This window comes from Leptidea sinapis, chromosome 38 (genome assembly GCF_905404315.1).
Source record: "Leptidea sinapis chromosome 38, ilLepSina1.1, whole genome shotgun sequence".
NCBI classification, from domain to species: domain Eukaryota; kingdom Metazoa; phylum Arthropoda; class Insecta; order Lepidoptera; family Pieridae; genus Leptidea; species Leptidea sinapis.
In genome coordinates, this window is record NC_066302.1 from 6,037,709 (window position 1) to 6,064,613 (window position 26,905).

The 26,905-nt window shown below is 35.5% G+C and overlaps 1 protein-coding gene across 4 annotated transcripts in view; it reads left to right on the top strand.

Annotated features, from left to right (window-relative positions):
- Positions 1-586: 586 nt before the first annotated feature.
- LOC126975821 (teneurin-m) overlaps positions 587-26,905 on the top strand; it is a 243,062-nt gene continuing 216,743 nt past the window's right edge. For 3 of the 4 annotated variants that reach the window (XM_050823840.1, XM_050823844.1, XM_050823841.1), the window contains exon 1: positions 587-741. In XM_050823840.1, coding sequence (XP_050679797.1) covers positions 708-741 — 34 coding nt within the window. In that variant the 5' untranslated portion in view covers positions 587-707. The remainder of the gene's footprint in view (positions 742-26,905) is intronic. The other variant, XM_050823842.1, reaches the window with a different exon arrangement.

A 26,905-nucleotide genomic window follows, 5' to 3' on the forward strand; every position in this document is an offset into this window, starting at 1 on the left:
TGTTTTTCCAAATCAGGCAGTGTACGTTCGTGGATTCCAGAACTAGATAATACAATGAGTGCTGAGACGTTGAACATGTATGATTTTATGTAGTTCTTAGCCCATAGTTGATACTTTGACCTGTATTGCGACTCTCTAACTGTACTCCCAGTAAACAATAATCCAATAAGTGTTTTTTTTTTAATAATTGTACATTTACATAAAATTTAGGATTAAATGAATACTTGACGACTTAGAGAAACTAATGTTATGTGAATAACACGCGTCCATACGTGCCGCTAGGTCAGTGCAAGCGGTAACAATCACAATAACAGAGATCAAGTTGTGTCGGTATACACGGAACGGTGCGGTCGCGGCGCGGTGCGGCACGATACCTGATGCATAAACATCGCTCCAGGCGTATCGATGCGTCGACGAGCTTTTAAAAAGCTAACCCGTCCTGTAAGAAAGGGACGGTCGGCGCAAAGCACGTGGGAAGTTGAATTCCGGACGCACGCACGCCCGCGTCCCTCACCCCGTGCTTACCCCCTGACACCCCCTCTTCGCCCCCGGCGCCCGGCGCGTTGTTCAGTCGCGCGCCGACTTCCGAAGCGGCAACATTGCCTGTAGAGACTGTAGATGTTCAGAGTCCGCCCGTGGTGACCGACTGTGCTCTGTGAATTTTGTGTGACGTAAATAGTGTTGTGCACTATAATGTTGTGAACGTTATGAATGGTTTGGATCGGTGCTTCTTCGATCAACGTAAGTCGAGCTTTTCTTTACGTTGCGTCTAATCAGTGCTATTATTAACGGTCATCATCATGTCTTGTGGCCCTGCAGTTATCTTTGCAAATAAGAATCTTCCTCAAAACTGGTGATACCAGGTAATATTTTTTTTAATAATTCGACAATAATATAAAGCGAGAATCTAGCTGCGGCATTTTTTAAGTTACGACTAAGCCCCAATAAGGAAGCTCAGTCGTCAATGTTAAACTTGAATATATATGTGAAGGTTTCAACTTTCAGCTCAGATTTAATGAAGACATGTTACATAATACAAAAACAAAGTTATCGATAAAAAACATTCAATATTTCCCAATACAAATTAAGTTGTTGTAAAACATCGTTCGTGTAAAGATAAACAAATACAAATTAAAGCGAATGAAGGAAGTATTTGTATGTGTTTAAGATAAACGCTAATGAGCAACAAGAAGTCCCTATCTATTTAATTGAGATAAACTTGCTTCGTACAGACTCATGTTTGTGATCAGTGGGCCACCGCACTTGGTTCTGTTATATTCTATTTAGTTAAATTATCTCTATAATAATTATTTCTGACAATTTACAATCACTGGTAGAGTCGGTAGAGTCATTCATATTTAGTATGAAGGCAAAGTAGTGATAATATTGGATAAACTATAAGATCAACAATATAACTTTCAACGAAAATATTTACGAAGGAATAAAATTATATTAAATTTACATTAATTTTGTAAAATTTCATATGATTCAATTCATAAAGGAATTTTTTAAACTGTAATTATATATATTCCTTTACAACTGAAAATGTTTTGATTTGTAAAGGAATTTAATATTTTGACGGCTAGCGGATGTTTGTTTAATTAATTCCTCAAATCACAATATCATAATATTATAATCTTCTAAGTGATGCCAAATAAAGACAAAAACAATATGCTAGATAATTTTTACTAGTCATATAAGAAAAAAAATATTTAGTCCTGTTTAATTTGAAATTAAATTCAAAATAAATTATGATTTAACTCATCCTAACCCTAAAAGAACTTAAACAATTTCCAAATAAGTATTATAAGTGCCTAGCTATTGTTACGTAAGGGTAGGTAGAGTTAAATATAGCGGTTCAGAAGTTATAATAAACATATTGTCGTAAATGAAGTAAAATTATTTTACTTCAAATAATCGACACGTATTAAAATAGACACACTTACGTATATGACTGTTAAATATAATTGGTGTAAAAATAGTTTACGTACATACTCTCTATTTGTGAAATAGTTGGGCGTCAGATAAAATAGCTATAATTGAATCAATCGAACCGTAAATTGTAAGATTGATTTATATTTAGTCAAATAAACAACAATAACACACACCATGTAAGGTTTTGTGGTAACAGTTGTTAATTGCCGGTTTTGCTTCATTACGATGTAAATATATTTATATAAATAATTTAATGAAAATCCTTTTGAATTGTTAATCATAATAATTATATTAACAAAAGCTATTTTGAATACATAAGCCGGCTGAAAAGTAGTATGAACGACTTTTTCTAGCGAATGGAAAAATGTATTAAAATCCATTTTTGTGCACGTGTGCTTTTATTCACTTTTTCGTAAGGCTGTTGAGTTCCGGAAAACGAGACGAACCTGCCATAAATATATCTGACGGACAGCCATTTCAAAATATATGAGTATCGTTAAATAAAAATTAATTGAAACAAAAAAAAAACGTTCATTTTATTTTATTACTTGGATTAACTAAAGCTCTTGCCTTTGCCTCTTGCCCTTAAATTGCCTTTTTACAATTATTATCATTTACACTAATACATTGTAATCACGGTTATTATAACTCTTCAATAAAATAGTTATTGTACCATTTTAACATGTTTACAAGCTTAATTGAATAAGTTAATATTTATTATTTGTAAAAGTTTATAAAAAACTATAATGTTTAGTTTCACACCGGTATTTAGTGCGTGGTCGATTTAGTGGTGATATGTTTATATACCGTACGTTGTTTATTATTATTAACTTCCAATGTGTCCTAATATCATCATCATACCAGTGGGAGGCTCCTTTGCACAGGATGCCGGCTAGGTTATGGGTACCACAACAGCGCCTATTTCTGCCGTGAAGCAGTAATGTTTACAACATTACTGTGTTTCGGTCTGAAGGGCGCCGTAGCTAGTGAAATTACTGGGCAAATGAGACTTAACATTTTATGTCTCAAGGTGACGAGCACAATTGTAGTGCCGCTCAGAATTTTTGGGTTTTGCAAGAATCCTGAGTGGCAATACATTGTAATGGGCAAGGCGTATCAATTTCCATCAGCTGAACGTCATGCTCATCTCGTCCCTTTTTTTCATAAAAAAAAATATCAACTATACATCGTTAACTTACAATATTTGGCCATTTAGATAGATCGTGGCTCGTATTCAGTCCTGCTACAATCTAATAAGACTTCTAGAATATTCCACCGAACACGAAAAACACGATTCATATAATATATTATTAACTAATTTGTGATGTATATTACAGCCATATTAAAAAAACTCTATTTGATTGAAAATAGTGGCCGTTGAGTTTCTTGTATGTTCGTCTCACGAGTTCTTTCATTTTTTCCCTATATATTGTAGATTCAGCAATTTAAAAGAAATATTTGTAGTGACGATTCATAAACACTTACTATCTTTGAACCTTTGAATGGTAACAGAAACGCCAGCTATACAGACCGGTGTAGGCGCCAGTAGGTACCATACAAACCCAAACGCTAAGACAATAATGATCTTACAACACCATACTAGTGTATAGACCAAGAAAACGTGCGAGAGAGATGAACATCTCTAAAGGAAAGCGAATCTATTGTTACTCTAACCAATTTTGTTTGGCAAGTCGTAAACAGTCAGCTCAACGTTTGTCTCCTTAGTATTTTAATTCAAATATTTTATTTCAATAAGATATGATATCGCTTAGGGAAAGTCAAAAACCACTATCCTACCCTACCTGCGGGCTTCTTTTTTTTCATAAAAATATGGTAACAGAGTAGTGTGGCACAATTAAACTTATTATTTAAGAGCCTGAGGGTGGTTGTTCCATTCCTAAATTTGACTATGACACACATTGACAAATCGAAATTTGTCAGGTGGTATCAGGCTGTCAGGTGGTCTGTACGATAGTATATTGTAAGTCTATATGGATGTGATATACAAATTTGGATCCATTGCATCTTAGACTGAGATCTATAGAGCGTACATATACTTTGATCACACCTTACTTACGTAGAACTTAGCTAAGTGTGATAACACGGCAACTTTATATTTTATTCATCTGTCTTAGCTTAAGTTTAGTATAATTTCACATGTCAAATGACTTTGAAAACGAAATCAACGATTATAATATTAATAAATTTATTTATTTCAGGCAGCATTGCCCATATATTGTTAGCATTAACTTATTCTAGGATTAGTAATATTACAAGGATTTATTTTTAGATTTAAGAATAATATTCCATTTTCTATTAATAAAATTATGTTCATTATTTAAGACTCTTCATATACTTTTTTTCATTTTTATGAATTCTATCCCTAATTGAAAAAATATTTTTCCTCCGAATAGCATAAAAATTTTCTACTCTGTATAAGGCAAACATATGAGATGCACTACAAAAACGTGGTAATCACATGAATATCCTAAAAGCATTACTATATTGCACTCTAAAAATGTTCATAGTTTTACGTGTATGCTTCACCCACAAGTTACTTGTATAAAAGGACTGACAGTGGTGAACAGTAGCTTTTTGACATTCCTACTGCACTTCTGAAATCTTCTTACTATCATGTTCGCCCTAACTGATAAATTTCTTCTCTCTTTCTCTATATTATCATCATCACTATGCTAAGCTTACACTTGGTTAAGTTTTATGTAAGTAAAGTCTGAGCAAAGTCTAAGTGACCTCTATAGAACTCAGCCTTAGACTGACATCACCGGTGCCCCACAAAGTTTGAGGAGTGTGGTGTCTGAACGATAAAGGAGCTGCGAATGACGAGATGGCCGTGTCAAGTGAAGTATGTAGTAGTGGCCACTTGATCACGAGCCACCACTATCCTAATTAACAGCAGCCTGCAGGTACGACACTATAAATAACCACTCATCTAAATCAAGAGCTACTTACGTAGATTCTCAACTAATTTTATTGTATACAAATTTAATTTGTACCAAAATTTACGGATTCGTTCGAGCTGTCTTACCAACTGAGCCAACCGTCCGAATGGCGTATCGATCGTAAATCTTGTATGCTTTGTTAAACTCTCAGGTTGTGGCTTCATCTACAGGATCTACTTTACAGTTGATAACCTGCACAACCCCAATATTTGCATATTAGGAAATTGACTTCAGATGTCGCTCTTTCAAATCCACACAACTTTCTTAGTCTTTAGTGGTAAACCTCACTTCTGTTATTAAATATACAAATTTAATTTGTACCAAAATTTGATCATGTATCATCACAAACTCTGAAAATTAGCTTATATTTCCATTTTAATGCTATAAAGCTCTTATGATGACTGAGTACCTTGTCAATAAGCATTGGTTACATTCGAGTACATCACCTTTCTCCTCTATCATATAAGAAAGAACCAACCGAATTCCACCTTCGCACGACACTGTTTAGAATATCATCGCCACCATCGGAATGTGTGGCGCTCCTCCACAATGCGGTTTTCAAAGAACTATCACCACTACTTACCAGTGGGAGGCTATTTCTTTCGTGAAGTAGTAATATGTAAGCATTACTTTCGCTCTGAAGGGCGCCGTAGTGTAAAATTCGTCTAGTGAAATTACTGGGCAAATGAGACTTAACATCTTATGACTAAACTTTTGGGTTTTTCAAGAATTCTGAGCGGCACGGTATTGTAATGGGTAGGGCGTATTAATTACCATCAGCTGAACGTCCTGCTCGTCTTGTCCCTTATTTTCATTAATAAAAAATATCTTCCACACACGACAGTTGTGGAATGGGCTTCCTTGTGCGGTACGACATGGGTACCTTCAAAAAAGCGTGTATACCTTCCTTAAAAACCGGCAACGCTCCTGTGATTCTGCTGTTGCAAAAGTACGGCGGTGATACGCTCGTTTGTCCTCCTTTTCCATAAAAAAAATATAAAGACAAACGGCCAAGTGTGTCACCTAATGAGGAGTCCACCGTCCAGGTTCGTCCATAACTCAATAAAGAGGTCATATAGATGCAAATAGTCCCTTTTTTTCCATAAAAATTAAACTGATTTATGATTCATAATTGTTTTCAATAACACGAGTAAGTTATTCATTATAATGACTAATTCGTTGATAATTACTATGATCTAATATTTGGATTTCATTAGTATTTTGTTGTTGTTATTGTTATGGCTAAGTAGGTAATGTATTGATTAAATGAATGTTTTGTAAAGTGGAATATTTTATATTCCTGCGTCCTAGATACCCACATCTTTAAACTCATTACATCTACGTATTTTAGCATTATTGAATGATCGATTAAAATTAAGTTTGACTTAATACAATATGTTAAAAAAACTGTCCTGAGATACAAGTCTCCCGTACGATTTTCTACACATCCCTGTTGTGAGCTAACCTTCTCTATCCTCTCTTCTTCTGCCTTTTTCCATTTCTTTGATACCACTAAATTACATACTTCGTCCACTTTATCATAATATGACAAGCTCAGAGCCATTCTTCAACTTTTGTCCTCAGTCATTCATTTATCTGCGATAGCAGACTAACGTTGCAGTATATTTAACATGCTTCCTTTCACACTGCGTAGGTTAACTATAACTTCAGAGTTTTGTTTTGTTTTTTTTGCTCGTAGCAGGCCATGTTTGACACCCATTAGTGATACATGGGAGAACGCAAGTGTTGCACAGTTTGTTTTTCAGTGATATTGGTATCGATTCATTTTGACTATTTCATTTAACAGTATGGTAGTGTATCTAAGTATTGCCATTTTCTTATTACTTTTGTTTGTTGCGAGATTCTTTGCTAAATCTGTGTTACTCATTAATATGTATGTGAGTCTCATCTGTGTGCGAATATCACAATGTCGTCGGCGAATCTTAGATGATTTAGATTAGTTCCATTTATATTTATTTAAATATTTTGTAGTCTCACTACATCGGAATAGATTTTGAATTTAGCCAATCCCTAAACTATGTAAGTGATATCTTCTTATGGTAGCACATCTCCATTAGGTACTCGCTTTATGGTTGTGTTTGACTTATTTAACATCTATCAATTATAAAAACGACTTTTATTTTTCAAAAAAGAAAGAATAAAGAATTCCGAAATAATAAATTTTGATAAAATAAATGACTGCTATGTGTATTACAACAGGAAGTATCTAAAGCCGTTTGAGATCTATCAGAGCACGTGCTTCGGCAATTGTTAATGTTGCACCACGACATGTGCAAACTGATGAATTGTTTATATTTAAAGTTCTACAATAAAATCGGGACACCGTATGATTTAACTACCAAGGTAACATAGGTTCATACATCAAATCTATAAGACTTAACTTATTAATTTACTTATTCGCTTCATTGTGTGTCCTCTACCGCATTTATCATGGGTAGTGTTCAGAAGAACTGTTTCACCTGATTCCTGCTACCGAATTCCACCTTCGCACAACACGCCACAAGTTAGGATATCATCCCCACCATCTGGAAGTGTGGCGGTCCTCCACAGTGCGGTTTTCACGAAGCTATCTTCCACGTACTACAAAGCTGTGGAATGAACTTCCTTGTAAGGTGTTTCCGGAACGCGTCCTTAAAGGCCGTCAACGCTCGTGCGATTCCTCTGGTGTTGCAGGAGAATGTGGGCGGCGATGATCACGTAACACCAGGTGAAACGTAAGCTCGTTTGTCCTCCTTTTCAATAAAAAAAAATACATAGATTCAACGTTCTCATCTTTACAATCCAGTTGAATCCGGTACAGTCCGCTAGTTGTGCAGACATATGACTAATAGTGACCGACAAGTGATTCTGCGCGACAACTGTTTAAGTGAACAGTAAACAAGATACCTCATAGCCGGCTTGCTCGTTTAGTTCCGATACTTATTAATTATTTATACTATGTCCAGTAGTTAATGAATAAACTATTTATAACAATTAATTGTACATCAATGGGTGACATAACAACGGATTGCTGATTCACTGGGTGGTTACTTAATAATAGTGAATTGTAAAGATGTTAGCAAAGTGAATGGAGCGCGTGGCACCGAGTAAGCAGAACACCTTCCCTACTAACGTAGATTCACGCAGATTTAACATCGTAACAGCGTGTGGAACAAGTCTTAATTTTGCTTAAACCAAATCTATAAGACACAATCATATAAACTTCTGTGTTAATATATTTTTTAATATTAATAATATTTATTTATTAATATTAATTAATTTTTAATTGAAACAAAATTATTTTATTATAAAATTATTATAATTTATTAACTAGGAAATAATGTAATAATCCTCCTTATCGCGAAGAAATTCTACTTAATATAAACTTTCACATTAGATTATCTTTTGTTATTCACTCCATTATTATATTGAATGAGTTTTTTAATACTTGTTCCTTCCATCACCTTTTTATTCAAGTATACTATCTTAATGAAAGTCGATCCCTACTCTGTGATGAAAGTCTGCCTCAATATGAAAAAAACTTACTATTCAATGATGCTACAACAACTTACATTCAATTCATTACATGTACTTTTAGAATTAATATGATAAAAGTTACTCCAACTTATTAGTTCAGTATTGAAATAAATGTTTCTATAATTGGTTTGGGGTCTACTTAAATGTATTCAATTCCAAACGTGTCATCCAAGTTCGTATATGTGCAACAAAAAACAACCGGATAGCGAGGACGGAACCCGAACCACTTGAGTACTTCAGACCACCCGTGAGTCTCGCTCGACACAACACGTAACACGCCGAGTCACAAGCCCGACCCCGCCCGTGTTCTCTTATAGCCTAAACACATGGTCGGACTTGGTACGGCTGGAGCATCGGATCACCTCTTTTTTTTATGAAAATAAGGGACGAGACGAGCAGGACGTTCAGTTGATGATGATTATTATTTTTTATTGATGCGCCCTGCCCATTACAATGCAGTGCCGCTCAGGATTCTTGAAAAACTGCACCTGTCACCTTGAGACATAAGATGTTAAGTCTCATTTGCCCAGTAATTTCACCAGCTACGGCGCCCTTCAGACCGATACACAGTAATGCTTACAAATTACTGCTTCACGGCAGAAATAGGCGCCGTTGTTATACCCATAATCTAGCCGGCATCCTGTGCAAAAGAGCCTCCCACTGGTAGAACCTCGCACCAATTGGTATGGCATCGTACTCGGTACGTTGTGGATGTAAGTAATAATAATTTTGTGCGGTCGACAATGCTGAATACCATCGAATATAATCCGCTACCAGACCTCGTCCGTACCAAATCCGATCATGTGTTTTAGCTATTATTCTTGTATTCATTTTTAAATGATCAGTCTCAGAAAACCATAACTGGTTACAAACAATACTGCTCCTATTTTGAATAAGACTAATAAATAAGTCTTAACATAAACATGTTCTAGTGACATTTCGTTGTGATGTAAATATCGTTAGACAATTATCTAATTTAAATAAAATTTGTTTGTTGTTTGTTGCTTGGAACGATATTGTATGTCATATGCTACAAGTGTACATACAATTATACCTTTTGAATATTCAAATTAGAATATAATATCACAATAGCAGTGGAACTGCGATGATAATCGAACAAACAATGTTCCACCCGTTCCTAATAGTAAAGTCATACTGTTTTTAACACGACTGTCATATCAAACCTATCTTAGTAATACGTCAAATAATCAATTCGGTAATTTAACTTGCGCAGTGATGTTCTTCATATCATCGTTGCTAAACTAACCTTTTGAGAGTAAAAATAGTATATTATTCTTCAAATGCGACACATTACCGCGATATGAGAACAGCGGATGATTTAGAACTTCGGCTCAGTTGACAGGCCGCGACGCCATGTTGATGAAAGCTGAGCAGTGCTATATTGCCAGTATTTTTAATATTATGTTGAAAGGGTACGGATGCAGCGACTTATTCTGCCATCAAGCAGTGCTATGCATGAATTATTGTGTTTGGAAATTTGTGGGCTAATAAAAACTAAGCGCAATATTTTTGGAACAGGAGGACAAACAAGCGTACGGGTCACCTGGTGGTGATCACCACTGCTCACATACTCTTGCAACGCTACTCACTAGAGAAATCACAGGAGTGTTGCCGGCTATTAAGGAAGGTGTACCCGATTATTTATTTGAAAGAAACACCGCACAAGGAAGTTCATTCCACAACCTAGTTGTACTTCAAAGAAAGTTTATTGAAAACCGCTCTGTGGAGGAACGTCAAGCTTTAAGGTGGTGGAGATGATATCCTAATGGCATTGCGTAAAGACATACAATGTCTTTACGCAATGCCAATTTCTTGCTTGTGTCGTTACTGTTTCTCTCAAAAAAGACTTCTTAAATTAGTGTTATGCAGAAATTACTATATTTCAGATCAGAGTCGATAAATATATTTGTAAATACTTTACCGTCAGTCTATTTTCGTCTCGCATCACAACTCACACGGCTGCAGCCAACCTGAATGGAATCTTAACTATTTGTGTTTCCTGTCAATTAAACACGACCTCCACCCACGTGTTAGTAAATCTCACACGCTTTTGATGCAGATTAAAAAACACAAGAACAATATAAGTGGTCGGTACTGTTTGTTCCTTGCTGAGGCGACTTTTAAGAGATATCTGGTGATACGTTGTCATAACCCGTAATAACTTCAAAATTAAAGAGGAGAAAACAAATTAACATAACATTATTAATGGGGTTGTTAAAGATATTAATATAAACAAGTTATTTATATAGGGCTTGAGGTGTGATAGTTGAATTATATTAAAACTAGTATTATATACTAACTTTACGAAAATCCAACTTCATAGAATATATAATTATAAATGGAGAGCCGGTTTTTTTGTTCGGTTAAACACTGAAAACTACTGAGCCGATCAGAATAATACATATACCATAAGATGCAACCCTTTTATTGTTTGTATGTTGGTGATTATTTATCCGAAACGTATATTTTTTTGACTTTAGATTTTGATATATCATAATATATGACAATTCTTACCATGGGGAGTATTTAATTTATATGGCAACTCAACAATTGCTGGTTCAGCACTTGTACAAGATACAAAAGCATACTATATGACGTCCTGTATAGCCGAGTGGTTAGCGATCCTACCTACTAAGCTAGAGGTCCCGGGTTCGAATCCCGGTAGGTGCAAGCATTTATATGATGAATATGAATGTTTGTTTCCGAGTCATGGATGTTTAAATGTATTTATGTATGTTTATATGAATTTATGTATGTTTAAGTAAGTATATTGTATTAAATATATCATTGTCTTGTAACCCATAACACAGGCTATATATGCTTAACTTGGGGCAAGATAATTTGTGCAAAAAGTGTGTCAATATTATTATTATTATATCTATAACATATAATAAATAAAACTGCTTAATTCGTGATGCAAAATGTTTGATCCCTTTTTAAGAATAGAAGTTCATACGTATGTACCTACTTTTAACAATTACAAAAAAGATTAAAAATTACTCGTGTAATAATTACAATAAAATTCCTTACCTTCAAAAAAACCGCGTACACCTTCCTTAATGGCCAGAGACGCTCCTGTGATTCCTCTAGTGCTGCAAGAGAATGTGGGCGGTGGTGATTACTTAACATCAGGTGACCCGTTCGCTCGTTTTTCCTCCTCTTTCATAAAAATATATCTGGTTCAGTCGGGCCAACGATACTATAAAAGGACTCTATTGCATGTTAAGGGATCATATTGATAGGACGTAAACCTCTTTTCTGATTAGAATAATGTCATTAATATAATAGTTTGATAAGACGATGAAGCTTCGTTGCTAGCAAACACATGGCAAACACTCGTCGTACCCTCGCTCAATATGATAATGGACGTATGCTTAGCGTCCCGGAAAATTGAAAAATAGTTGTGGTACCTACCTTATAAACAATTCATACATTCATTGGTGAATATGAACACAATAAGGAAGATACGGATTGTGTGCATGTGTTATTCAAATGTTATTAACCAGTTGGTTTAGACTCAATTCCACAAGTGACACCTCTGTAGATATAATGTGATGATATTTTTTTTAATGAAAATAAGGGACGAGACGAGCAGGACGTTCAGCTGATGGTAACGGATACGCCCTGCCTATTACAATACAGTGCCGTTCAGGATTCTTGAAAAACCCCAAATATTCTGAGCGACACTACAACTGCGTTCGTCACCTTGAGACATAAGATGCTAAGTCTCATTTGCCCAGTAATTTTACTAGCTACGGCGCCCTTAAAATTATTCGAAGTATCCACCTACTTAAAAAGGAGTGTGATCTGTACTTTGTGCGCATGAGTGGAATATGGAGGAGATTCTTTTTTATTGATTATAATGATAGAGTTAGCTTAATAGTAATAGTAGCGTACAGAAGGTCTACCTACTCCTTAAATAATCAAGATTCCTCCAACGCCCAAGCCAAATTGCACTTTAACGCCGCGTGTGAGAGTTGTTATTACTTGTTATCTTTGCTCTCTGCTAGGGCTGTACCTACCGTAAGAAATATTAAATAAAAGAAATACGGTACCACATACATGCCGTCTATACTTTAACTGTTACTGTGAGCAAGCACCTTAATTAGTTCTTATTTGATTTTTTTTTTTCATTCTCTTAAGTACCTACTTGAAATGTAATAAAATATTTTTATAAAAATTGTGTCGGGAAAAATTTGCATGGAGGAATAAATAAATCAACATTAGTATTGTCAGTACTTAATATGGATTTTGATAGAATTATTCACCAAATGTTATGAGTTTCCTTGAGTGATCATTCCGCCAATATATGTCTTCAAACAATTCGACACGTGTTTCGCCTCTGCGCGAGGTGTCCTCAGGAGATGTTGACTCGCCAAACTCTGGCACAAATATTGGCGGAAGTGACACTCACGAAAACTCACAACATGGATGGAACTAATTATGAACTTCCACAAAATAACGCCTACTTCAATAATTAATTAAATTAAGTAATATTTAGAAGTACTATCGACAAAATTGAATCATGGGTCATGACCAATATAATTGTTCTACAGTCATAATAAACAAGTAGGTCGAAATTCGCTTGAACACACATCTCCTAAGTAACTGTTATCATTTTATTAGTCCACCAATTGTCATAGAAGCTTTTTCGTGCAAATATAAACCTAACCGTTTTATGATTTTAAATGTATAAGTAAAATGGTTTATGAATCAATCATGTCGATGGTCGATATTCAAAAATAAACATGGAAGAGATTCAACTATTGCTTGGAACAAAAAAAAAATTAATTTCGAGTTCTGGTTATTATTATATCCAACAAGACAATACCTTTTAGTCATAAGAATTAATGTTGGTGCCAAAACGTAGTGTGCATAAAATTAAAAACAAGAGATATGGTCGGCGAAAGAGCCTACGATGGGTCGTCGCTGATTTTCTTACGCCCATTCTTCTCAGGTCTGAGGCAGTCTCTTTTGAATGGATGGTAGTTTTTGACGTTCAATAAGTGATTTTTAATCCTATTTTGAATAAAAATATTTGAATCGCTACGTAAGTGTCTCGTTGAGCGCGCTCTGACCAAAGAGCTAGTAGCAGTTAGGTGTCGCGAACTGTATGAAATTATCTCTAGTGGTTGGTATATATACCACTCAGCATCTCCTGTAAATTTATACCTACGTCTTGGCTGGTACATACAAAAAGTTTGACGACTCGGACGACGCGGTGTAGCTAATTTAACTCGGACACCAACCAGACTCTTCGGCGCACTTTGCAACTAGTTTTGTCTCGCCAAGATTGCTTAGCGGCCTTGTAAATCATGTGTATGTGCGTCGATACGGGCGCTCTAATATGATGTTGAAGTACTATTATATTACTCTGTATCGTGCTAGTGACGATTTAAAACGATTAGAAGCAGCCCTGCAAATTTAAGTACTTTTTTCTTCACCAAGAATGGATTGGTGGTTATCACTTGACGCGAGAACTATGAAATAAGGACAATCATATGTCGGACGTAAAAGCAACATTCCCACTGAACGTTATAATTAATCAGAATCATTAGCAAAGTGATTAATGCGTAACCCAATTTGGGAGGCTGACAGATGCCCGGCGCGGATAGCCCGGGAGCCGATGTGCACGATACTGTTGTTACTCGTATAAACATGACATACTTACACACTGCCCTTACTCATTTTGTATTTTGCATACTATCTTTAAATATGAGAACCAACTTACCTATATTTTTTTTATGGACTAGGAGGACAAACGAGCGTACGGGTCACCTGGTGTTAAGTGATCACCGCCGCCCACAATGCAACACCGGAGGAATCACAAGAGCGTTGGCGGCCTTTAAGGAAGGTGTACGCGCTTTTTTTGAAGGTACCCATGTCGTATCGTCCCGGATACACCGCACAAGGAAGCTCATTCCACAGCTTAGTAGTACGAGGAAGAAAGCTCCTTGAAAACCGCACTATGGATGGGATGATATCCTAATTTGTGGCGTGCGAAGGTGGAATAGTATAAATAAAAATAATATCCAAATAGCGGCTTTACATGATTTTGTATTTATATCTATTTTATTGTTTACAGTGATCTTATTTAGAATTATTGACACAATTATTCTTGATTGAATTAGAACTTCAATATATATATGTTCTTCACAATATTTTCGATCACATCAATGTGTTGAATGAGAGCGTCACCTCCTGAACTACTTCTACTTGTTCCACGACTGTGCCAGTGCGAAATATAGCGCTAGCTACTCGTATCAGATTGCTATAATTACCAAACAATAATTAACGAACGCTGCTAGCACTATACCTAATTAGGGCTTTGATTATTTGTTAGTAGTTAGGGATGCCAGATTGAGATTAATGTGACTCTGCTAATGTGGTATTAGATATGCGGCGAATGGCCACTGTTGAATGGACTGTAATCCGTATATTAAAGTATCAGTATTAGTATCAGAGTGCTGTCTTGAATTATTTATATTTACTGACTTATAATTATTGTCTATGGAAAACTCTGGTAATCTGATGGATTCACCATCATAAAATGTAACTGTGGCATGACTTATAAATGATAAATAAGTAAATCTTGGCAGCGCAAGTTAGATCAACAATCTGGTTTGTACCGGCTCAGTATGAAGGCAAAAAAACTTTGTCCTGGGCGTTTATATTGTTGTTGAAAATGCCAAATGTAATTACGAAAATATTAGGATTGGTTTCAGTTTTGAGTGCATTGCATATTGAGTATTGAGCTACGAAATAAGTAGTTAATCAAGATGGCGATCAAGTTTACTGCCCAAATAGGTAGATGTAATAAACTTAAGATAAAGAGATGATATGTGCTATGTCCGTCATTAAGTAAATGTATATTTATAAGACAACTTCAGATTATATGTACCCTTTTATTGTTTAAATAAATAAAAAAACGTTTTTTTTTATATTTTTGTAAAATATCAAGAAGTAACTACTTCTTTTACTTCTGTTATTTGTCCCCAAAACTACGCAGTCTTAGTTTTCCGACTCGTAACTGTCCGGTTGTTTAGTTGATTTACCCGTGTGACAGCCCTATGACATTAGGAAAGCATTTTAAACTATTTTTGGAAAGCTATTATTCTGGCACTTTATCTATAATCAGTGTAGAGGTCTGAGAGAGTCTGAGGCTGTAGTCGGTAGTCTCAGAGACAAGCGCGCCGTTGCCTGCATCAGCTTCGAGCGCGAGCCTCAACCTCAGGATCACAATCGTATGTGTACGACGCGGTCGCAGGGCTGCAGCAAACAACCGTTTATTTTACAATAACCACTTTACAGATCATCAAATTCCTTCCGGTCGCTCCATACGAGTGTTCTTTACGAGTTTTTGATGGCTTAACATCTAGTTGTGATAACACCGGGATAACATGACGTTTGTTTACGACGATGAGCTTCCAGCTGGTAAAGAAAGCTTTGCCTTATCAAATTTTCCGTATAAATCTTGGTAAAATTTTCAAAAAATGTTTCTTTTGTTTTATAGTGTCGATAATGTTTCTTATATATAATGAAAAGAGGAAAACATGTCATCAACTTTATTTTTATCTTAACATCTTAACAGTTTCGTTGGGTTTTTGAAGTGATAATTTATTTAGGCGCGTTGGGCACTTTTTGGCACATGACTGGCGCACACGATAAATAAATAATAACAAAAATAGATATAAATTTATATAGTTGTTGTGAAAGTGTATGTATATCTTATAAGTGAAATTAAATGGATTAAGTGAAAAGTTCAATATGTACATATACCATATATTTTATGATAATAAGGGACGAGACGAGCAGGACGTTCAGCTGATAATAATTGATACGCCATGCCCATTACAATGCAGTGCCGCTCAGGCTTCTCAAAAATCCCAAAAATTCTGAGCGGTACTACAACTGCACTCGTCACCATGATACATAAAATGTTAAGCCTCATTTGCCTAGTAATTTCACTAGCCACGGCGCCCTTCAGACCGAAACACAGTAATGCTCACACATTACTGCTTCACGGCAGAAATAGTCGCCATTGTGGTACCCATAGTCTAGCCGGCTTCCTGTGCAAAGGAGCCTCCCACTGGTAATATATATTATGCACTGTTGAAAATGTGTTTTTGTTTCATTAATATATTATTGAAATTAAGTTTTAAAAATAAATTGAAATTATTAATTTAATTGTTATTAAACACTATGAAATTTCGAATATTAATAGTGAACCTTCTAAGTTTCTTACTTCTATCGGCAGTCTCTACAACTGTTCATTGTTCATTGTAAACTTCAAGTTTGTTGACAAGTAAAATGAATGTCATTATTGAAGTAATGGCTTCAGTAAATCGGCGGGAACCAGTAGATTGAGTGATGAATCGGAAGGCTTCGGGAGCCGGTATCAATTTTCAGCGGCAGCCGGATTGATGTATACCATTTTGTACCTTTTTCTATGTCCGAATTGATTTGAATAAGCTATCTCCTTTTATGTGAAATGGTGTTCCGCGTTACTTTTACAGACTAACTAATATATATGGTTCTATAAGGCTGAGTTGTACCAACAAACTTTATCAATAACAGCCATATTAAATTACTGGTTAAGCAATACATGAGTTGCACCATTTGACAATTTTTGGGTGACGTCATAAATTTTACTGTTAACCGTAACCGTCCAATCTATGCCAGTTAAAGCTATTGTTAATGTTAAATAGATAAATAACGAACTGTCAAAATTTTCAAACAAATGTTCCATTTTGACTTGATATTATTACACTTTTTAACTTTAATTGGACGTAGTTCCTGAAAAACGTTCCAAGCCGCATCATATTGGAATTCGTGTTTAAAATTTAATAAATATTAGTTTATTTCATACATGTGGATTGGGCTACTAAATCATGACATTTAAAAGTAACAGTAGGGCTGCCATTTTTTGTCAGTCCGTTAGTATGAATATAGTGACCAGTTTTGTGTTCTTAACTCAAATTCGACATGATTTTGGTTTGGAACGTTTTTCTGGAATTACGTCCAATTATGCCAAGGAACACGATGGTGTAACATATTCCGCAGTCTATGTTAAAGCCAGCATTACTGTAAACGTTAAATTTAACTATAACAGCTAATATGATGCAATCCAGCCTAAGAATCTCAAATAAAAGATTATTTGCTTCAGTGAATACGTATAAGGAGGAATAACTTTTGAACTTATAAAGGTTTACACCTTTTTACTTTACCTCAGTTAATACTTATGATTGAGAATTTCTATTTTCGTTTCTTCCATATTTTCTCTATGCTCGACTGTCAAATTGTTATAAGGCGTTGGATCTTCTAATGAGAAATGTGATACTGTCGATGTATAAGAGAGGTATTGATTTCTGATATTTCGACGCTGTTTGGTTTTTTGTTTTTTTTCGAGAGCAGTATATTAGATTTACGTATTAAAGACCACGAAACGGGGCCCATATGTCGGGCTCGGGTGTAAACACCCCCTAGCCCTGAAGGCTTTTACAGCGAAGCCGGGCGGGGGCCTTGGCGGCCGAAAATGTAGCTAACAGGCGCGGGGCGTCTCGGAAGGAGACTCGAACCTCGGACCGCCTGCTCACTAGGCTGGATGGAGAGATGATCACGAACGATCTATTATATCTGTTAGTCCAGTGGACTCTAGGTTTGAAGAGACTTCTGCATTACTTATTCTCTTTAAGTCTGTTTTTATATTATGAGTTAAAGATATGCCATCTCGAATAGTAATGTAACTTTACTTTGAAATTAAAAGAAGAACGGTAGATAATCGTAATCAAAATGACCCAATCATTTAAAAATTTTGAACAATTTTTTTTCGCAGAGCGAATATGTATTCTAGGACTGACAAACTTTATCAATTGGATTAGCATCCGAAAAGTATAGAGCAGTACAGCTTGAGTGTGTGTGAGTTGTATCAAGTATAGTTTCTATGAAATCAATATGTCAATCTCAGAAATCTTCAAAGATTATGAACGACTTTGCTTTTATTTATTGGATACAAACAATATACAAAATATTATAAAGTATGGAGCTTCTCTGATGTTTGATTACTCTGTGTAAACAGTGTGGCCCAGGAGCGGCAGAGGGCGCACCGGGGAAAGGGAATATAAATAATTTAACGTTTTGCAGATATTAAAATTTGAACTGTAAATTGTGATTGCGCCATGGTTTCTTCTTTGGATAAGGTATAATGTAAGTAAAACTCTGATCAGAGTTTGAGAAGTTCATGTTTGTGAGTTTACGTGGAGAACATCAAAAGTTATGGAATAAAATCATTTTTCAATGTCTTACAGTTATTTATCAAAAGTATTGAATCATTATCACACAATCCATAACGTGTTCCTGCCACGTACTGCGCAAGAACTCATATATCTTATTTGAACAATGATATCGGGATCGTAGACTTTACAAATGCTTATAAAGCATCCTTTACATCCTTACACCTTTTTACTTTACCTCAGTTAATACTTATGATTGAGAATTTCTATTTTCGTTTCTTCCATATTTTCTCTATGCTCGACTGTCAAATTGTTATAAGGCGTTGGATCTTCTAATGAGAAATGTGATACTGTCGATGTATAAGAGAGGTATTGATTTCTGATATTTCGACGCTGTTTGGTTTTTTGTTTTTTTTCGAGAGCAGTATATTAGATTTACGTATTAAAGACCACGAAACGGGGCCCATATGTCGGGCTCGGGTGTAAACACCCCCTAGCCCTGAAGGCTTTTACAGCGAAGCCGGGCGGGGGCCTTGGCGGCCGAAAATGTAGCTAACAGGCGCGGGGCGTCTCGGAAGGAGACTCGAACCTCGGACCGCCTGCTCACTAGGCTGGATGGAGAGATGATCACGAACGATCTATTATATCTGTTAGTCCAGTGGACTCTAGGTTTGAAGAGACTTCTGCATTACTTATTCTCTTTAAGTCTGTTTTTATATTATGAGTTAAAGATATGCCATCTCGAATAGTAATGTAACTTTACTTTGAAATTAAAAGAAGAACGGTAGATAATCGTAATCAAAATGACCCAATCATTTAAAAATTTTGAACAATTTTTTTTCGCAGAGCGAATATGTATTCTAGGACTGACAAACTTTATCAATTGGATTAGCATCCGAAAAGTATAGAGCAGTACAGCTTGAGTGTGTGTGAGTTGTATCAAGTATAGTTTCTATGAAATCAATATGTCAATCTCAGAAATCTTCAAAGATTATGAACGACTTTGCTTTTATTTATTGGATACAAACAATATACAAAATATTATAAAGTATGGAGCTTCTCTGATGTTTGATTACTCTGTGTAAACAGTGTGGCCCAGGAGCGGCAGAGGGCGCACCGGGGAAAGGGAATATAAATAATTTAACGTTTTGCAGATATTAAAATTTGAACTGTAAATTGTGATTGCGCCATGGTTTCTTCTTTGGATAAGGTATAATGTAAGTAAAACTCTGATCAGAGTTTGAGAAGTTCATGTTTGTGAGTTTACGTGGAGAACATCAAAAGTTATGGAATAAAATCATTTTTCAATGTCTTACAGTTATTTATCAAAAGTATTGAATCATTATCACACAATCCATAACGTGTTCCTGCCACGTACTGCGCAAGAACTCATATATCTTATTTGAACAATGATATCGGGATCGTAGACTTTACAAATGCTTATAAAGCATCAATTGGTTAGCCTTAATGTTTCTTGCAGCAGACCGACTTCTCAATCATGCTGAGCTAGGCTGACTGACTGGTTGTTGATCCTTTCGCTGCTTTTGACTCCACTGTATGTTTTTTGTGCATATATGGAACATAAGTTTGTTTCTAAACTAAATTATAAAAACTGCTAAGATAAGCTCCATCTATATTAACAATGTTTTGACCCGGCTTCCTTACAACTTGACTTATGACTCAAAATAAATATCTTGTCCGTGTAAGAGTCCTCTAAATAGAAATGGTAATAGGCTTTATGAAACCCACACGTCAGTCAGAATGCTTTTATAGTAATTACAGTTAGTTAGGTGATGGATGTCAGAGTAGGGTTTACGTGAAGGCCAGAGACATTTCAATCGTAACCGAGCTTTGCGCTGTTCAATGCGCGGTGACAGTTACAAATGTTCTGCTCGTCATCGGCTTGCAAAGCATTGATACGTAGCCGGGGCCTCCCCACACTTATCCGTATACATGCGTTAATCCAGGCGGTATATTTTTAAACTACTTAAATAAACACGTGGTTGTGATCAGGAGTTTTCAAGGCAAGTTTGTACAAGAGTCTAACGGCCATTCCCAATATTCAGTCTATCTCCGGCGTGGCCTACTTGGGATAAAAAATCGTAACTATCGTTGACTTTTCTGTCCCAATCAACTTATCGACGGTAACACACCTTATCCGTACACGCTGTCTGTCAATGGGACGATGTATAGCTTACCAGGGATAGAAGTTTGTATGGGAATTTCAACAGTTAACTGGTGACAAGATTGACTTGTCGGGTATATTGGGACAGATTTAAGCTATTGACAGCTTATTACTGACAGTAGATGGTAGCTATTTATCTCTATTTGTAGATAGTATATTGGGAACGGCCGTAAGCAAACCATAAAAGGGAAAAACAATATTATGTCTCGATTGAAATTAGAGCGCTCGAGACAATTCCATTGGCGTACTTTCAATATTTTTTAATTGTGGAGGATATTTTCAGCTCTTTCCCAATTTTTTATTCTAGGTATCAACAAATTGTAACACGATTACTATTTCTTGTCAAGCTCAGCGCAAGCGACTGTTAGAGATAACCCTCACTAACAAAATTTTAATTAGGAATCGCTACATGTCCCTTTTTTTCAAACAAAATACCATCCAATACGTATCCACATATTTTACCAGGTTCACAAAGTAACCGCATATAAATGTATGTAGTCCCTACTTGATAGAGTCCAGAACATACTAAGAAGTTTTATTGGTAGACAATAGTTGGTCGTGGTCACGCGCCGCGAGTCACGACTGGTGTGTTGGTCCCGACCAGGACGTGACAGTGACGTTCATTTGTCACGACTCTCACTACATTGTTCAACAACCTATTGTTGATTGTGACCAACACGTGTTTGCTATTTTTACTTATTCTACGAGGACATTTCCAGATTTGAATTTACATTCATAAATAAATACATCTATTTAAAACACCTTAATCATTTTAAGCATCAAATGAAAGAACTAAACAATAATTCTTTAAATTGTATATAAATCTTTTGTTGTAAAACCTTCGATTCTTAAGAAATAAATAAAATCGGCTTAAAAATATATAAATTACACATATAATAACTTAACCGGACCTGTCTTTTTTTTGAGAGGAAGACAAACGAACATACGCGACACCTGATGTATAGTGATCACTGCCGCCCCCATTCTTCTTGCAATACCAGAGGAATCACAGGAGCGGTGCCGGATCTTTAGATAGATGTACGCACTTTTTAAATTACCCATGGAGGAACGTTACAGCTCTTCGGAACACTCCCAGTGATACATGTTAAAGAAGACACACAATGAAGCGATGTCAGTGGTCGACGATTTTCCGACTGCTGCATGTGCTTTGGATATAACCTTAAATATTTATTTCATTCTGATTCACAACTGTATTTTGAGAAATAAACAACGATTATCGTCAAGCTTAACCAATGATAGCGGACACATATTAACTATATTTATATACTGTATCTATAGAGCGGTGTTTCCATAACAATACGGGATGATTACCTCTAAGAATTTGAATAAATATTGCACTTTCGAAATTGCTGATGAAATAAACAACTTGATCGTACTATAAGACGATCTGTATAGCCGAGTGGTTAGCGATCCTACCTACTAAGCTAGAAGGCCCGGGTTCGAATCCCGGTAGGTGCAAGCATTTATATGATGACTATGGATGTTTGTTTCCGAGTCATGGTTGTTTAAATGTATTTATGTATGTTTATATGAAATTATGTATGTTTAAGTAAGTATATTGTATTAAATATGTCATTGTCTTGTAAACCATAACACAGGCTATATATGCTTAACTTGGGGCAAGATAATTTGTGTAAAAAGTATGTCAATATAATTATTATTTTTATTATAAGGCCTCGTTACCAACTTTACTAACAATTCTATATTAATCATGCCTAGTATCTCAATGCTGAGAATATTATAAGAATTTAAATCTAAACTTTTAAAGGGATCGAACATCTGAGATAATACCATTTGATAATAACGAACAGATGCAAACAGTTGAGGAAACGTTAATCCCCAAATGTCGCGTCGCAAGCCCCGCAATCTATTTATCTAATTTAGTTGTTAGCTTGAGATGCATAACATATCACCCTTTGGCCGAACTCGGAATATACAATAATAATATATTCGAGTAAATATTCATAATTCCGGAGCAATTATATATACGATCAGGGGCGTGCATTGATTTCTAGCAAGTTAGGCACTGTGGATCTAACTAGTCATAGTTGAGCTTTGGAATAAGCAAAGATTGGTTTCCGTTGGTAACTTTATGAGTGGGTCTTCAATAGAAGTTGGTAATAAAATAACGGAACCAAATAAAACTAAATTAACTTTAACACAAGCGCTATATCTATTAAGGTTCTTAACGAGGTAGGCACTGCCTAAATGCCTATATGATATTAACGCCCCTATATACGATAATTTTAAGTGATAACGTCATAAGAATACATCTTTTATACGATTGTTTATATGAGTCATAATAATTGTTTAGTTTAAAATTATAACATAGCTTATTAATTCGAAACTTACCAACCGATGCGTTTTTTTTGTAATCAAAGAACAAGATGCGTCATAAGGCGATTGTGTTTCTCTATCACTTGTTCCTCTATCGCTCTCACTCGCACACTCGGCTCAGACACACTTTCGTGCAATTGGCAAAAATTGAAATCGACACACATCACACCAATCTTTCATTTCACAAAGCATCTAGTAAATTTTCTAATTAGGCTCTGCCTTATTTTGCATTAAAAATAGATAAATAATATAATTTTACATAAAATACCATCTTAAAATATATAAATCCAGAATTAAACGATAGATGTGGGTAAATAGTCAATATTTAACATCATTTAATCTCAAATTGGTATAAATATACAAAGCCTCTAACATTAACGTATATATTTTTATCATATAAATACATTTAGGGTAAATAATGAATTATTTCAAGCCTCTTTTACCTGTTTTATTCTATACACGTAATATAATCTTGACGAATTCAGAATTGTGGATGCAAAAATGTTTGTCCGAATAGCTCAAGGCATTATAACAGTTATCTGTGGAAAAATTTGAGCGCGAATAAAAAAAAGTAGAGAAGAGCAGTGGTTTCAGAGGTTGGACATTCGGGCGATATGTCAACCTTTCTGACAAAGTGCCGCGGGCTTGTTTCTGCGCAAAAACATTATTGTTAACCAACTAAACTGAACAATTTATACATTTCCGAGTTGAGGTTTTGTACGAAATGTGTGCCATATTTCTCGTACGTTGTTTTTTGAACAATAACTACAAGCTACAGTTGTTCACGTGCTTGATATGAACCGATGTGCATTAAGTTCTCTCCGAAACGCTTTGCAGTCTGCACTGCTATTTCACATTTCGTATTTTGCTGACAATTTTTGTCCGATTTTGTGTTTTATGTTACATGCGGCAGCTTGTTAAATGTCTAATAAGCATTGCGAGCATAATAAAAACCTAATGAGAGTTACGTATAATGTAGAAAGAATTAGTAATTATACAATTACATATTATACCTACTGAGCCAACCGTCCGAGTGACGCATCGAACCTAAATCTTGGTATGTGTTGATCAACTCTCAGGTTGCTGCTTCATCTACAGTTGATTACCTGCTCAACCCCAATAATTGCATCTTAGGAAATTGACTTGACACGTCCCTCTTTCAAATCCAAACATTTTTTTTATTTTAAAGTGATATCCCTCACTTCTTGGATTATTTATAAAAATTAAATTTATACCAAAAATGTATGGACGATGTGGGACTCGAACCCGCGCCATAAGTGTAAAAATAACGTGAACGTCACACTTACAATGTATCGTCGCAGAATGCCCTGTCATTATTCATACCGTAAAGAACAACGAAATCTGTCATATGAATCAAACATTTACCCGCCGGATAAATGATTGAATGCAGACATTTTCCCTGCTTTAGTCGTAATAAGCGATTATTTACTTAATGATGAAAGAAAGGTGAACATAAATTTAATTTTTCAAATTTAAATGTAAACACAAGCATACACATGTAAATGAACACGTATACAGGCTCGCAAATTAGCACATACGCACACAACACGAGCGGCTTCGTTCCCGTAATTATATGAGGGAAACAAATTATGTTCACAAATCCCTAATGAGTCGAGTGTTGTCTTTCAAAACCAGGGTTCAAAACACTCAACTTTGTTGCTATTGTAATTCCCAAGCAACAAATAGGTGACACTGTTGGAATTTAATTGAGTCTGCCTGCCTCTCGCAGTGGAGGTATGTCGTGTTTGTGGCTACTGGTTTTCTTTAGGTAATGAGGAAGCATCTAAGTGATTGAAAGTTGCTTTTATAACTTAATTATCTTGTCTGCGTATACTTTAAATCATCACAGAACTTGAGATGTGTATCCTGAATATAATTAATGATATATTGTAGATCAGGTAAAGTCCTTAATTAGGTTTTAAACATGCTGTAGGAGCGTCTCGTGTGGTTGGATTATAGTAAGGCCATTGTTTTTGTTTTTTTTTATAGAATTTCTCATTTGACGCAGACAAAATTGAAAAAGTAATTTTTGAATGTGTTGTTGTTTTATCTGTTCTTGCGAATTACCAAACAAATCTTGATTATAGCTTTGCCTTTGCGTTTCTATGCATAATATTTTTGTATTAGGGCAAAGAATATTTAATAGTAAAAGTTATTAGGGGTGAGACGATAAAATTGCTGTTTTGTACTGAATTTGCAATAAATGTTTAGTTCGAAGTAACGAAGTTCAGTAGCTCTTTAGTAGAGAACTCTGGGCACCTGGGCTCAAGAAACTTTGTTTCGCTTCTTAAGACACACTTGATACTATAATAATATCCAAATATTATAGTTTGAAGTAGATGAAAATTTGTGATGTGTGATTTCCGAGAAAAAGGGTAAACATAGTTTAACGTGATAAACGAGCTACGCTACTAAATTCGCAAATAGTTAAAATGATACTGTCTAGAAATAAGTAAAGAGCACGTTATTTGGAACATAAGTACGTGATATTTCATACGAATCTTTTAATAATAAGTAAGCAATTCAAGTACTAATATTATATAAATAAAATTTAAAAAACAACAAAATTTTATGAACGATGTGGGACTCGAACCCACGGCCTCCGGCGTTCCGTGCCGGTGCCCTTACCAACTGAGCTAACCTTTAAAATAAACCTTAAAAAAAATACCTGATGTAAAGTAGATCATGTAAATGAAGCCACAACCGGAGAGTTAAACAAAGCATACAAGATTTTAAAACGATACGACACTCGAACGGTTAGCTCAGTTGGTTAGAGCACTGGCACGGAACGCCGGAGGTCGTGGGTTCAAGTCCCGCATCGTTCATAAAATTTTGTTGTTTTTCAAATTTTATTTGTGCATTAATCCTAGAAGTGAGGGTTATCACTTAAAAAAAAACATAACAATTACTAATATTATATCAAAACGTGTCATACTCGTATTACTTAATATTATTTAGTGCAAGTTCAAATACACAACATTAATGAATGAGCAGAAACTAACAGCTTAAACAATAAACATCCACTATTATTTTTTTTCTAAAAGAATTCATAATCAGGCATAGAATTCGAAAAAGATGAACTTCAAATATGCAAATTTATCTCTGTATCTCTCATGTTTCCAAAGTGGAGCATTGTGCGGCACACTAGTGTACTTTAGAGTGTGGTGCAAGCTGATGTACGGAGCGGGGCGGCAGTATCATCTATATAGATACATAGTAACTTATGAAAATATTGTGTAATGATATGGAAATATTAGCAGAGCGAGAAAGAAGATCTATCTTTTTTGATTTGTTTCACCAATTTTTCATCACTTTTAGATTTGCCCGTTAATTGAACTGTGGAAATCTCAATACAAGACACTTATGTACAGGTACAAAAAATCTTCGTAGGGAGCAGGCATATATTTTTACTAAAGGTATTCGTTAAATAATATTTCACAATAAATCTTGATTGTTGAGATTGACAGTTGTTGTTGCGTAAGAATATAATGCATCAGCAAGCAATGAAAGTTAAACAACAACATGTCGCCAGTCGTCTATGCCTTGCACCACACGTCGTAAGCTTACCGCACTAAAGCACAACAAACCCCGTGCACCGTAAATTTGCGATGCAACCGTCACGGGAATACCGCTAGCGTTCAGTGTTTTCTGATTTT